Here is a 13,530-nt window from a genome sequence, read left to right as displayed (position 1 = left end):
TAAACATAGTCCTGAACCCTGGACTACAGGTATGGCTGGTTGTGGTTGCTGCTGACTGTTGATGCTCTATGTTTCAGGACATCCCAATATGGGAGGGCCGATGCAGCGGATGACTCCACCCAGAGGCATGGTACCGCTGGGGCCCCAGGTACAGAGCCTCATGATTCACAGGGATATTTAAAAAAAAATAAATTCTGATAATCCGTCCAGATCTCACACTGTTGATAAAGATTGATGACATGATGGCTTCCCAAAAGTGAAGCCAAAAGTGAAACTTTATCCCCCCCCCTGGTGGCTGGCTGCAGTATAGGTTATAAACTCTGCCTCCTCCATGTTAGCGAACAATGGCCAACATTTTTTAATCAAAATACTTGGAGACATGTCGTCCATCTTTATATACAGCCTATGGTTGAGATACACACGTAACTACTGATGTTTTTTTATTTGTTTGATCTGTTTTAGAGTTATGGAAGTGGAATGAGACCACCACTAAACGCCCTGGTTGGTCCTGGGATGCCTGGCATGAACATGTGAGTGGAGTCCACACAATGTCATCTACATAGAAAGAGAGGGTGGAGCAAACAGAGTAACCAACTCAAGGCTTCATCAAATGTCCTTTTTCTCCTCCATTTATCTCTTAAGATCTGAATGATCCACCCCCCAATGTATATCACTCAGACGCAAGACAGTTTTAGTTATAAAACACATTCCAGAGATCAAAGTGCGGTAGATAAGCATTTAAAACAACAAAGACAAATTTAAGTCAAAAAGCACATTTCAAAATAAGTTATAAAGAGCAAAGGAAAAAAACATGCATCTATTTGTAAAGGTCATGTAACATGATGTGATGTGTTTCAATAAACAGATTTATAAAAAAAAAAAAAAAAGAGCAAAGGAAAAGAGGTAAAGAGATTAATCAGGGTAAAAAAAAAATAGATCTGTATAAGAATTTTAAAATATGTTAAAGGTGTAACATAGTATAAAAAGAAAGGAAATTAAATAAAATAGATTTATGAAATGGCTTTAGATTTTCTTAGATAGCATAAAGGCACTCATGAAGAAAAAGGCTTTCAGTGAGGATTCACAAGCTGCAGTAGATGAGGAACACATTCGTCCTTACTCGTCTTTACTCTATGATCGTGGTTGTTGGAGCTGAGAGGCCACTTTCCTCCATTTTCTCTTATTTTGATGTAGTTCTGTTCTCTTCTTGTTGTTGTTGTTCCCATCACCTCTCTCTGGCACTGGGAGACTTTGTTGTTGCCAACTCTGCCCTAATGAATTAGAAACGACGAAGCTTGCCAAAGGCAGAACATTTAAGTGTGTGTGTGCATGTGTGTCTGTGTGTGTGCGTGCATGTGCGTTCAGGGGACCTGGTGGGGGAAGACCTTGGCCAAATCCTCCAAACTCCAATTCGGTAAGTGCTCTAACAAAGACACCTCTTTAAAGTTATTTCATTTCTTTAATGATTTACCCTTCTGCCTTTTACTAGACCCCATACTCTTCTGCATCTCCAGGAAGTTATGTGGTATGTGCTGTGTGTTTGAGTTTATTAACTAAGTTTCTCTGCATGTAAACTGTTATTCATGAGTTTATTAATGAATCTTATGGAAAACAAAACTGTAATTTCAGGGACCTCCAGGAGGCGGAGGGCCACCTGGGACCCCAATAATGCCAAGTCCAGCAGGTAAGCTCTGTGTATACATGTGTGCATTAGTGTGTATATACAATGTTCTGCTCCTCTATCATCTTATTGTTCATATGTCTCTTATATCAGATTCAACCAACTCCGGCGACAACATGTACACTTTGATCAACACTGTCCCTCCAGGTGGAAACCGACCAAATGTGAGTCGAGCCCTTAATATATCACTGTGTGTGGGGGGGTGGATATTAGAACTGTGACTTTATATTGTGGTCACATTTCTTACAGGTATATCACTGCCTCTCGTGTTTGTTTGTTTTCTGCAGTTCCCTATGGGAGCAGGTGGCGATGGCCCATTAGGGGGAATGGCTGGAATGGAACCTCATCACATGAACGGATCATTAGGTAACAGGAACAAGTTGCTTGTAGGTGTTGCACTGACACCAGATTTCTGTTTCTATTTATTTATTTAGGTTTTATATAGATTTATTGTATACAAAAAACACATTCACATGATAATGGCGATTTGCATTATTAAGATACTCATGTTCCCTCTCAGGGTCAGGTGATATGGACAGTCTGCCGAAGGTGAGAGAAGCTTTTTATTTATTTTGAGCCTCCATTTCTGTAAATTGCACTGTGACCTTTGTGGTTTTTGAGGCACAGAATCTCATTAAATCTCGTTTGAATTACCTTTGTAAAGAACTCGCCTGGTAACCTAAGTATGAGTAACCAGCCGGGGACCCCCAGGGAGGATGGAGAGATGGGAGGAAACTTCCTCAACCCTTTTCAGAATGAAAGTGTAAGTCAGTCGTCAGCTACTGTTTGGATTGATCAGAGGGAGCTGATGGGTGGTGCTGCAGAGAACTCACGTAAAATTGAGCCTAAATTGTATTGAAAAGCATTGCAGTGCTTTTAAAGGAGTGGGTGGCATTCTGGGAAATACACGATGAAAAATTAAATGTTACCCGTAAATCTTCATGCTAAATGTAAAGCTACAATCTGCAGTCAAACAGCTCTGCTTAGCATAACGACTGTTTATGAAGAAGGACGACATGAAAGCTCCCCAAAGGTAAAGCCAAAACTTCTCAGTCGCCACCTGGTGGCTGGCTGCAGTATAGCTCATTAATCCTGCCTCAGTAATAAGGAGTTATTATGTTTATTTAAGCATACATATATTCATAAATTACGCAAATTTCAATGGAATTTGTTATGTAATGATACCAGAATTTGTGTCGGTATGAAGTCATTATTTTATTTCAGCCGTATTTTATCGACATATTAGCAGCAGCAGTTATCTGAGATGTTTATGTTGCTGCGGTAACGTATGAAGGAAGTGATGGATCTGTGTTTGTGACGTAACAGGATTTTTCACATGGAATTTTATGCTGAGGGAAGTTCCCTAAAGCAACATTCCCTCAACACAGAGCAGGAAGTAGAGATCACTGTTTATTTAAACTGGGGAGCAGTTTCCGATCTTTATGTTAACCACTGAGCAGCTGCTGCTTGTAGCTTCAAATTTAGCAGACAGACATGTGAGGTATATCAATCATCTCATCTAACTCTCGACGAAAACTAAAACGTTAAACTGTAAAAGTCTTGCAAAAGCACACCTCCTTTTTATTTATTTAGTTTACACCCGTGTGTCACCTGTTGATGTGGCCAAATGCTGTTAAAACTCCAATTGGACATTATAATGCAATTAAGACGTATACATGTCTACGTACTATAACTATGTTCGGGATACTCCACATGTCCTAATTCGATTATTGCTTATTCTGAGGATGACCTTATTCGGGTTAATATTACAATATTGGTATCCTTGTGAACGGAATCACTGTCATATACAAACCTGCTTTTCTCTCCCCCTCACACACACACACAGTGACACTGGACTTTTGTTTCTGCAGTATTCTCCAAACATGACGATGAGTGTGTGAAGGTTTGGGCGGCACCTCGATCACTCGCTCAGTGCGCTGGTGCAGTGAAAAGCAGAGAGACTGGATGTGACGTCATCTTGGCCAGTGACTCTTCCTCCACCACCACCACTGACCCAGTCAGGACAGTTGCCCCCCAGGGCTCCGTCCCTCTCCGCCCCCTCAACCCTACATTTCTTCCCCCATTCCTTCATTGGTTTCTGTTCACCTCTCCTCCTCCCTTGTTTGGTCTCCCCCTGTTCTACGTGGTGACTCTGCTACATTCATCAGTTCTTCCTCTACAACCATGAGACTGTACAAAGGAACCAAATGGATGAAAACCCTCGGAGGAGAACTCTTTGTATATTTGCAAACGCTGTGACTGTGCACACTCCCTCCAGTCACAGACAGGTGTTTCTGCCTTTTGCATCATGTCACGGAGTTCATGCTCAAAAACAAAATGGCCAGTATCCTATTTATGCTAAAGTTTAAATTTCCAAAGACATAAATTGATAGAGACACTTTTTTGATTGACAGTAAAAATGTAATCTAACTTGTTGTCACATCTTTTGTCTTTACCTGAAAAATCACTTGGTGGAGGAGAATCGAGAGACATCACAATCCTATTAACATGCGATTTTAATGGACATAGATATTTGTAAAGTCAACTTTTGGGGCTTTCTAAAATATAGTTTTATGTTTTATACAATGGGTTTCATGATTATTTTTTAATTTTCCGTGAGAGACTTTTCCGCCACAAATGTGAAAAATACAAAATCATTCCCTCTCACCTCTGTTACATTTCCAAGGCCTGATGAGGAACATGAGTTTAGGGCAATATCGGTGTCTTTCAGGCTTAAAACATAAATCACTCAAAGGCCTCCTCACAACTTGAAATATGTTTCTGCATTGAATAGCTACAGAGAAAACTGAGCTTTATTCAAGGCTTAAAGGGAGAATACGTGACTTTTGACCTGTAGCCACTGATGTCACAAGTTGTGGCGGAATGCTAAATTATAATAATGATGATAAAACATATTGCAAAAGTGGAGTAGCAGTGTAAAGTCCATGAAGTGGTTTGGCAATGTCCGTCATAGCATTATAGAAATGTCTAGTTCAAGTTTGTAACCTTAGCTAACATATAGCAAACCAAAAAGCTATTGGTCAAACCAGAAGCAAATGCCCTGAGGGATTAGAGAGAAGTTACAAATTCCTTTCTGCCATTAGTTTCCTCTATCGCTGTTTCCGTAACTTCGCTTCTTATTTTACGGGACTGGCTCCTCCCACTTTGAGGACCAGCGGATCACTTTTCATCTGGCCTCAACCCGTCAACCTGTAAAGCTTGGGAGACCCTGCAGGGGGACTGAGTGCCTGCTGCCATTGCTCGAGATCGTGTTCAGAAAATACACGCACATTCAAACGTGATAAGCCCTGAGAGGCAACGGAAGAAATGTCCCTCAAATTTTTTAAATACCTCCCAGGAAACGTATCAGGCTTCATAAAAGCCCAAAACGGTTTCTGGGAGGTAATTAGTGAAATATCTCTTAAGTTGCCAGACACTTAGCAAAGACCTTGAATCATAATTTTAGCCTTTTAGTTGTGGCAAAACAGCGCTTTTAGGGATTGTCGCAGTTGCCCCCATAGGATTAAATAAGACCCATTGCTGCCATATTGCGGCCGACATCAAAGGCGATCTACTGGACAGAATCCAAAAGTTCTGCAAGAACCATTCAGCACCCTTCAAACCAGATCAGCCCTAATGCCAACTGTCACTGAATTGCAAGGAGCAGCAAAGAGGAAGAAGGTTTGAACAGCAGATAAATGGAAAATTCAAAAAAACGTTTGTTTTATGCAAGTGATCTTTGAGCATTGAGCAGACCACCTTTGTTGCAACTCAGACTTTTTTTTTCTGTTCACAGCACAACCACACAAACAATTTTTTCTGTCTTATGTAAAGAGCTTATCTAAGGTGAACAGACAGGGAAACATTAGTCAGGCTTTTGTTTGCTGAGGCCTCTCTTGACCTCTGGATCCAAATGATTTATCGGTTACGTCACAGTTCACTGGACAGAAATGTCAATAAACAGAAATCGAAGACAAACCATAAAGATTTTAAAGCATAAGACGCAAGCTTCACTTTGGTCACCCATACATTAGTGTCATCCGGAATAACTGTGATCTCAGAGGGATATGAGAGGATGGCTGGTACAGAGCTAAAATAAGCTTGTTTTTAATCAACGTTTTGAACTTTTTTCACTGCCCAGGATTGTATCATGTATGAAAGGTCAATATGCCTGTGAACATTCCCCTTTACCCTCCCCTACTGCAAAGTGTACAGCTCACAAATGTAGCTCCTCTGTCTTGTATGTGTATTTGATATTATTGTTATTATTTAAAGAAAAATCCGGAGAGTTATCGCAAAATGGAGCGATGGACTGATGATGCACCATCACGACTGAACTGCGACTTTTTTAAAAGAATATTATTATGTTTTTTTTCTTCTGTTGTTGTTGTTGTTAGATTGAAGCCATAAGTGGGAGTACAAGAAAATGCTTTTTTAAATGGAATCATGTTCTATGTTTTGTGGCAAAAACGTGGGACTCCATTTGTGATGTGTTCATTTTCTCTTTTTTATTCTTTATTATTGTGTTTTTGTAAATACAGAGAAGTATTTCATGGGTTTTGAATATGCTGGTATAAAGCTTCTCTTCCCTTAAGTCAAAGTGTCAGCTTTTCATTTGCGAGGACTGTGTGCGTGTGTTGGCATGAACACGACTGAATGACTGTGTTTGCCGATGAAGATCTGTTGCTTAGACTCATGTCTCAAATTCCTGTTGTCTGTGTAAGGTCATAGATTAAAAAAAAAAAAAAATGGACGACGCATCATCACTCGATCCAATTGTAGGAAAATTGAAATATTCCAGATATGGACGCTGTTGGTGCTGGTGACATCTTTTGGAGCCAGAGTGAAGCAAGACACTGGTGCATCTAACAAGGTTGTGGCATGACATCTGTGAAGGAGGAAAGGCAGACAAAGAGACACGGTGGAACCATCCCTCGGCTATGCTGCTATAGGAATTCCCATTCATGCACTAAATCTCTCGATCACTGCAGGTATCTCCCAACTGCTGCTATCATTAATAGCATCATTAACTAAATGTTATTCTTCTTATTTTCACTTTGACAGCCAGTCTGACTGAGCTTAAATATGATGTTTACACTAAAGTCTCGATCCCTCTCTCTTCTCTCCCCCTTTTGAGAGGGAGTTTTTTCTCTCTATGTTTGCTCATTGTGGGAACTGTTGGGTTTCTCAATCATTTCCAAGGTTTGGCACTTTACAAATAAAATCAAAATGAATCGATAGGCTGCAGTGATTAAAAGAAATAGGAAACATAAAGACAAGGTGTGGGTTTCAAAATAAAAAAGGAAATGAGCCACTTAACACTAGAAATGGCAAAAGGTAACTTAACAGAAGGAAAACATCAAGTCCAACAAAAGATCCAAACACATAAATCAAAAGTCTTTAACCGGAGCAGAATCAAGACATAAATATTCAACAACCCCACAATATAGAGATCTCTCTCCTATATTACAGTTTTTCTCCATTGCTTTGGCTCATTTCACGAAACAGAAATGACATTCTCAAAACAACACGTGCAAACCTCCAAACCACTGGGCACTTGTTCACAACAGATTGTAATATCTCATTCCTTTAATCAAATTGCAATTGTATTAGCACATCCTAGCACATGACAAGTACAATTTCCAACAGTTTGCACAAATTTCAAATGATTTAGCACACCTTTGCAAACGGTTAGGTACAATTGCCTTCAGTTAGCCCAATTACCAATTGAATATATATTGCTGGTCAAAACTGACTGTCGCTTCTCAGTCAAGTGGTTGTTCTCTGCAGAACATGTTGGCATAATTTCATTGTGTACATCATCACCTGCACAATAGTTCACTCCACTGTCAAAATCGTACAGGCACATAATACCATGAAAAACATCATGTTAGATACTATAATAAGGATATCTTTGATCATCGGCTTAATTTTCAGGTGCAACTAGAACTTCAGTAATCAAGGTTGAGTTTCACACATCTGATCACCAATCACACAGTAAGTTTACAGTTTTTCTCCATTGCTTTGGCTCATTTCACGAAACAGAAATGACATTGTCAGAGCATCTAAACATTTTGACCTGTAGTGTTTAAACAATGCCAAAGGGACTTTTCATTTTGGGGGCACTGACTATTTGTTTGAGAAAAAGATTTAGTTTTGACTGATGAGTGGTCTGTTTTGGGAGAGATATGACCTTTTGCAGGTGTGCTATGTAGTTGTGCTGAACCATATAGGCTATTTTGCCAATTGCACTTAGAACTCTGAGAATGTCATTTCTGTTTCGTGAAATGAGCCAAAGCAATGGAGAAAAACTGTAACGTTGGATCCCCTCTGCTCGTCCAGTCCCTCCTGCAGGAGTCCAGCTGTCCTCTACTTGTTCCTGTGTCCTCTGCTGACCATGTCTGCTCACTTCTGTTTAGCTCTGCTGGCTCTCTGCTCTCTGACGACTGCGTCTGACCCAGAATGTGCAGAGCTGCTCAAACCTCTGGAGGAGCGAAGCCAGGTGCATCCATTGTCCTCAGGAATTCTCTCGTTTGCCTGTTGGTGCTTTTGCATGAATTAACTCTAACATGGGATAACAATTATATGAAACATTTTTTACTGAGGTGTGTTCTCCAAATTCCAACATCTGGGGTTTTAGAGCCATAAACATCTGGAATATTTAAGGTCAAGCCACTGTTTAAAGTGTTTTATATCCCTTAAAGTTAGATGGTTAGATAATATTATGGGTTTTATTTTTGCAAGTCTTTGTCCTGCAGGTTTCTGGAAAATGGATTTTCCACGTTGGAACATCAGACAATGAAGAGTTTCTAAAGGACCTTAAAGATTTCAACAGCTCCCGGATTGAAGTCTCACCCATACCTGATAGTGACAATATGACCCTGCGCTGGATGGACAGAGTGTAAATATTGAACTTTGTGAAAGTTCATTTTTAATACCTTAAATTGTTTTAAATGCAAGTGTCCAGTGCACAAGGTGAGCTTTTGTCAATTCCCGTCTCTATTGATCGTGTTTAACTCTCTTTAACAGGAATGGGAAATGTATTTATGGAGATGTTAATGGCACCTTCATAAAAAACGACACCGAAGTGACATGTGAGTACGTTATTATTAAGGACAATATTACATGTGCTGTAACACTAACTTTTATTCTGTGCGAACTTATTAGTCCATTTCCAGATCCACACTCACGAGCAGGCTGGGAAGCACCTGCAGACCTGCGCCGGGTGCATCCTGTGGAGCGGGGAAACCAAACAGGGCCGACACCTCTTCCTCTTCAGTGAGTTCCCTGATCTCTGTACCTGCTCAACTCTCCACTCAACCAACTTTATTTTCACTACTTAACTGAGATAACGTTATAAACCTAGCCCCCCCCCCCCCCCCCCGCAGCAAAATCTGGGAAGTTGGACGATGCTGATCTTGATGTTTTCAAGAAACAAGCTGCATGCCTCAACTTCCCGGCTGAATTCCACTTTTCAGAGACCATAGGTGAGACGCTGCAGTTCCGCTGTCGTGGCCGCCAGAGGTCACCAGTCTGGGTAACATACTGAGACACTTGTTCACCTCACCTTCCACCTCTGTTTCAGACCTGTGTCCCGAGGAGGAGGAGGAGGAGGAGGAGGAGGAGGAGGAGGAGGCCGCCACAGACGTAAAGGAGGGGGAACACTAGAGAAAACAAAGGTTGAAAAGAACCGGTCCTCACCTGCTGTGAATCCATCCTGAACACCTGATGAATCTGTACCACTCATAGGAAACCTTTTCTGCATTAAAGATGAGATTAGTAGAATGATTTCACGTTAACTGTACGGTTCATGAATCGGCATGGACAAATGTTGTTTTCATCTGTGCATAAAAAGCTTGACAAAAAGAAGTGAGTGTGTGTTTGGATACTTCCATTTTGCATTGAATTCAATCTGTGTGGTAACTTCGTGACCCGGACACCACTCGGTAACCTGCGGTGATTTCTGCAAAAGTGTTTGGATGACCGAGCAAATCCAAAATGTCAGGGGAGTCAGAGAAGGAAAAACTGAGCAGAGCTGAATCGGATTCAATACTTTTTCATTCAGTCTTTTCATGGATACACTACCAGAGTTCCTCTTGAATGATGGGGAGCAGGCGACAGTTCAACACGACTGTGAGAAAGGTTTATTTGAACGCAGCCCTTCTTCAAGTTGCTTCGCACCATGTCGAGATTTTCCCTAGAAGAAGAAAAACATGTTGACGCTTGTGTTCTAAAAAAGAGTTGCACAACCTCGTCTTGTGTAAGTTCCACATTCACGCAGCTGTCATTCCTTAAGGGGCTCGTTTTATTATCTACCCCAAAACGTTTGCTGCCCGATTGAACAATGCTTTCAGTATTTCTCCCTCTGGATCCGTGTGGTTCACAGATCTCCTTAGAAAGAAAAATAAGGAAACTGAAAGAGGTATTTGTTCGTTTCATATCGAAGGTCTTGTCAGTGCACATCTATAAAGGGACAACACCACTGATATATGACTTACATAACCTCCCTTTACATTATCTATTTAAAGAAGACTGGACCGAACTGCACCTCTCTCCCTGACCAAAACCCCAGCGGTCAAATAACATCGTTGGTCATTTAATCTCCAGTTTAGATGTTTTGCAAACACTCTGACAAAAGATCTAGTATTGACTTGTTTTCCTCAGTGGGCTAAAAGTCCCTGAACTTTCCCAGGAAACAAAGGAGGCAGTCCGAGTTGCGTAAGAGTGCACGTGAATTGTAATGTGAAAGGAGAGGAGTAAGTATCAGTGTTTTGTTTGTTTGTGTGTGTGTGTGTGTGTGTGTGTGTGTGACTGTGCAGGAGATTGCCTATTGAAAGAAGCAGGGGTCTTGGTATTCAGACTCTGCCAGATGGCTGTTATGTAAAAGGCTAAATAGGACACAGGCCCCTGCTGAAACAAGCAGTGTGTGTGTGTGTGTGTGTGTGTGTGTGTGTGTGTGTGTGTGTGTGTGTGTTTGTGTGTGTGTTTGTGTGTGTGGCCCAGCCCACTGTTACAGAACACTTCCCCTGGTCCCTGTGAGGAGGCTGTAGCTGCTGGCAGGATCCCTGACACTGCTGATGCTCTCCGGCTGCCCGCTGTCTCTAACCATGGCTGCACAGCTGGTTGCGGCTCTGCTGGCTCTCGCCTCCCTGGGTGTCTCGTCTGAACCGACCGACTGCAAAGAGCTGGTCAAGCCTCTGGTCCTGGACAGCCACAGCCCTGTGAGTAACGCTGGTCGCCTGTTGTGAGCTGCGTGTCCTCCGTGAGGCGGCTCTGCAGTGCAGTCCTCCGGGGTCATTGATGTGGCAGAGTTTTGTTTTTGTTTTTCATTTCTATGTTTCTACAATGAGATTAAACATAGAAAACTGTATGAAAAATATATCATGTATACTGTCAATTATTATGAGCTGTCCATTCACATTACTGCACGAGTATTATGTGCCTTAAGCAATCACTATTTGTGATTTAGTAGCAATTCATAGCAGATAACAAACCAATAATAGGTATTTGTCTAGAAAATAAAAAAAGATAATATGTAAATTAAGTCTTTGATTAAAGTTTCTCATCACCTGGTCCATTAGTCTTGTTGTAGAGCTTTTGATCATATTTCACATGATCTTCCTCAGTGGATATAGTTGTTGTGCAATTGTGGATAAACGTTATATTATATTACATTATATTGTATTATGTTGTGTTATGTGATGTGATGTAATGTAATGTTATGTTATATTACACTGTATTGTTCATGTCTTATCATATTATATGATGTGTGTGGCAGATCTATGGGAAGTGGGTGTTTCATGTCGGGACGTGGGACGAGCCCGGCCTGAAGACCGACCTGTTGACAGTGAACAGCTCCTGGGTGGAACTGTCGGCTTCCTCCGACAGCGGCGTCATGACCATCTACTGGGCCGACCGCCTGTGAGGACACTGCACAGGACACACAAAGTCCTCTGGAGCTCACTGCTCATAGTTGATATTGAGAAGTTGACGTGGATCTTTTTTCCTCTCATTACAGAAATGATGATAAATGCCTGCAGGGTTTAGCCAACGCCACCATCTCTGGAATGACCAGCCACACCAACTGTACGCATCTTGACATATTCAGTGTTTTTGTTTCAGTCTCACCATCCCTCTCTCTATGGGCTGTGGGGGATTTGCATCACTAAGAAATGTCTGAATTTCATTAAAAACAGTCACACAAGCATCCAAATGTATCACTATCTCATATTATCTGCTGTATTTGTACTATTTATATGTATTTTCCTGTGCTCGACATGGAAAAAGAACAGTGGTGGACTTTACGCTGCTTTGAATCTTTGACCCACAGTTAACATCAATGGTCACTCGTCCTATCATGATGGGAAGTACTATGAGACGTGTGCAGACTGCCTCCTGTCCGAAGACTACACCCTCCTCCCTGACGGCAAGACAAAGGGACGATACTTTTTTCTCTTTAGTAAGTTTAAAGTTTTCTCTTTGTATTAAAGGTTCAGTGGGTAGAAATGAATGACATCTAGTGGTGAAGTGGCGCGTTGCAGCTGAATCCCCCACACCTCACCCTTCCCTTCCAAAGAACGAGAACCCGTATTATCTTTCATAAAAACTCAAAAGTTGTTAACTTTGAACAGACTGGGCTACTGTATACTGTAAAAAACATGGCAGCCTCTGTAGAGAGTACATATTAAGTATTTCAATATAAAAGGTTCAATTCTAAGGTAAAAAAAAATAAAGCAATTTGTACAATTTAGATGATCAAACACTAGGAATATTTTATCTTTGGTTTTTGCCAATATTTTCCATTTCAACTAAATCTTACACACTGAACCCCTCATTTGCGTGTTTGTTTTTATGTCAATACAAGGTTTTGTCTTCCTGACCCCGGCCCCCCCACACCTCCTCACTTCCTGTTTTGTTCCCCTCTCTTAAAGCACGGACCGGCACTCTGGATGCGTCCGAGCTAGAGACCTTCAAGCAGCAGGCCAAGTGTCTGAACTTCCTCCCGGAGTACCACTTTGGGGGCACAGGTCAGTCGTCATTTCAGCTCTGCATCTTCCTGCCGCCCACACCTCCATCACCACAGCAAACCGTTTTCATGGCTCCTCTGTTATTTCAGATCTGTGTGCAGACGACAGGGAAACTGCTTCACCGGTCGTCGAGAACACGGAGAAGGAGCCGACTGAGGCTGAGCCTCCTGCCAAGTGAACAAGTCCAGTCTAACACGAACTAACTCGTGCTGTGTGATCCGCTTGTGCACTGATGTAGTCTTGTGTTGCGACATGAATGTAGTTTAGATTCTGTAATGCCTCCACGGTTTTCCACTGGTTGTGTGTGCTGAAATAAAAAACACTTCTCAATCTCCCTCATTGTGTTCCAGCCGTTTAATTCTGCTCAAGAAAAAGCAACTGGCTTCTCGGCACCAACATGTCCTCATCCCCTTTCAAATAACAGCCAGAGTTGCCAGACACTGTGCTGACCCATGTCACCATTATATGCTTCACATTCACTTGTGCAGCTCTTTGAACGGCTTTTCCCAGAAACCTGAACAAAGGCTGTTGCCGGGTAACGTCTCCATTAGGGGGGGGGAGAGAGAAGGAGTCAAAGTTTTAAACTGTCGCTGAGAGGAGTCCACTCGGCCCCCGCAGGGAAACAACCTTCCCTCTGCCAATGAAAAGCTGCTCCGGGTCCAAGACGAGTCTCGGCCGGTTGCTCAAGTTCATTCAGGGCCATCGACGAGGGGGACAGGGGACTGCTGGGCTGAACATTCAGTGCTGGACAAAAGAAATCAGCACGGCTGGGCATGTACAAACCCCCTCCTCCCCCAGATTAGCATACACATATATAGATTT

General features: G+C 41.9%; 2 protein-coding genes across 4 annotated transcripts in view; both read left to right on the top strand.

Annotated features, from left to right (window-relative positions):
• Positions 1–6,275, top strand: part of LOC128438639 (single-stranded DNA-binding protein 2) — a 55,881-nt gene extending 49,606 nt beyond the window's left edge. For all 3 annotated transcript variants that reach the window (XM_053421249.1, XM_053421250.1, XM_053421252.1), the window contains 10 exons: positions 78–148; positions 463–530; positions 1,366–1,414; positions 1,490–1,525; positions 1,630–1,684; positions 1,775–1,845; positions 1,969–2,047; positions 2,202–2,230; positions 2,346–2,444; positions 3,553–6,275. In XM_053421249.1, the coding sequence (XP_053277224.1) occupies positions 78–148; positions 463–530; positions 1,366–1,414; positions 1,490–1,525; positions 1,630–1,684; positions 1,775–1,845; positions 1,969–2,047; positions 2,202–2,230; positions 2,346–2,444; positions 3,553–3,582 (587 nt within the window). In that variant the 3' untranslated portion in view covers positions 3,583–6,275. The remainder of the gene's footprint in view (positions 1–77; positions 149–462; positions 531–1,365; positions 1,415–1,489; positions 1,526–1,629; positions 1,685–1,774; positions 1,846–1,968; positions 2,048–2,201; positions 2,231–2,345; positions 2,445–3,552) is intronic.
• Positions 6,276–10,477: 4,202 nt separating this feature from the next.
• Positions 10,478–13,042, top strand: LOC128438640 (uncharacterized). The gene is made up of 6 exons (XM_053421253.1): positions 10,478–10,902; positions 11,460–11,602; positions 11,700–11,767; positions 12,012–12,140; positions 12,613–12,708; positions 12,798–13,042. The coding sequence occupies exons 1-6, from the start codon at positions 10,759–10,761 to the stop codon at positions 12,884–12,886; spliced, it is 669 nt and encodes a 222-aa protein (XP_053277228.1). The 5' UTR covers positions 10,478–10,758; the 3' UTR covers positions 12,887–13,042.
• Positions 13,043–13,530: the final 488 nt, after the last annotated feature.

This window comes from Pleuronectes platessa, chromosome 4 (assembly GCF_947347685.1).
Source record: "Pleuronectes platessa chromosome 4, fPlePla1.1, whole genome shotgun sequence".
In the NCBI taxonomy this organism is placed as follows: Eukaryota; Metazoa; Chordata; class Actinopteri; order Pleuronectiformes; family Pleuronectidae; genus Pleuronectes; species Pleuronectes platessa.
This window is presented reverse-complemented; position numbering and strand designations above follow the sequence as displayed.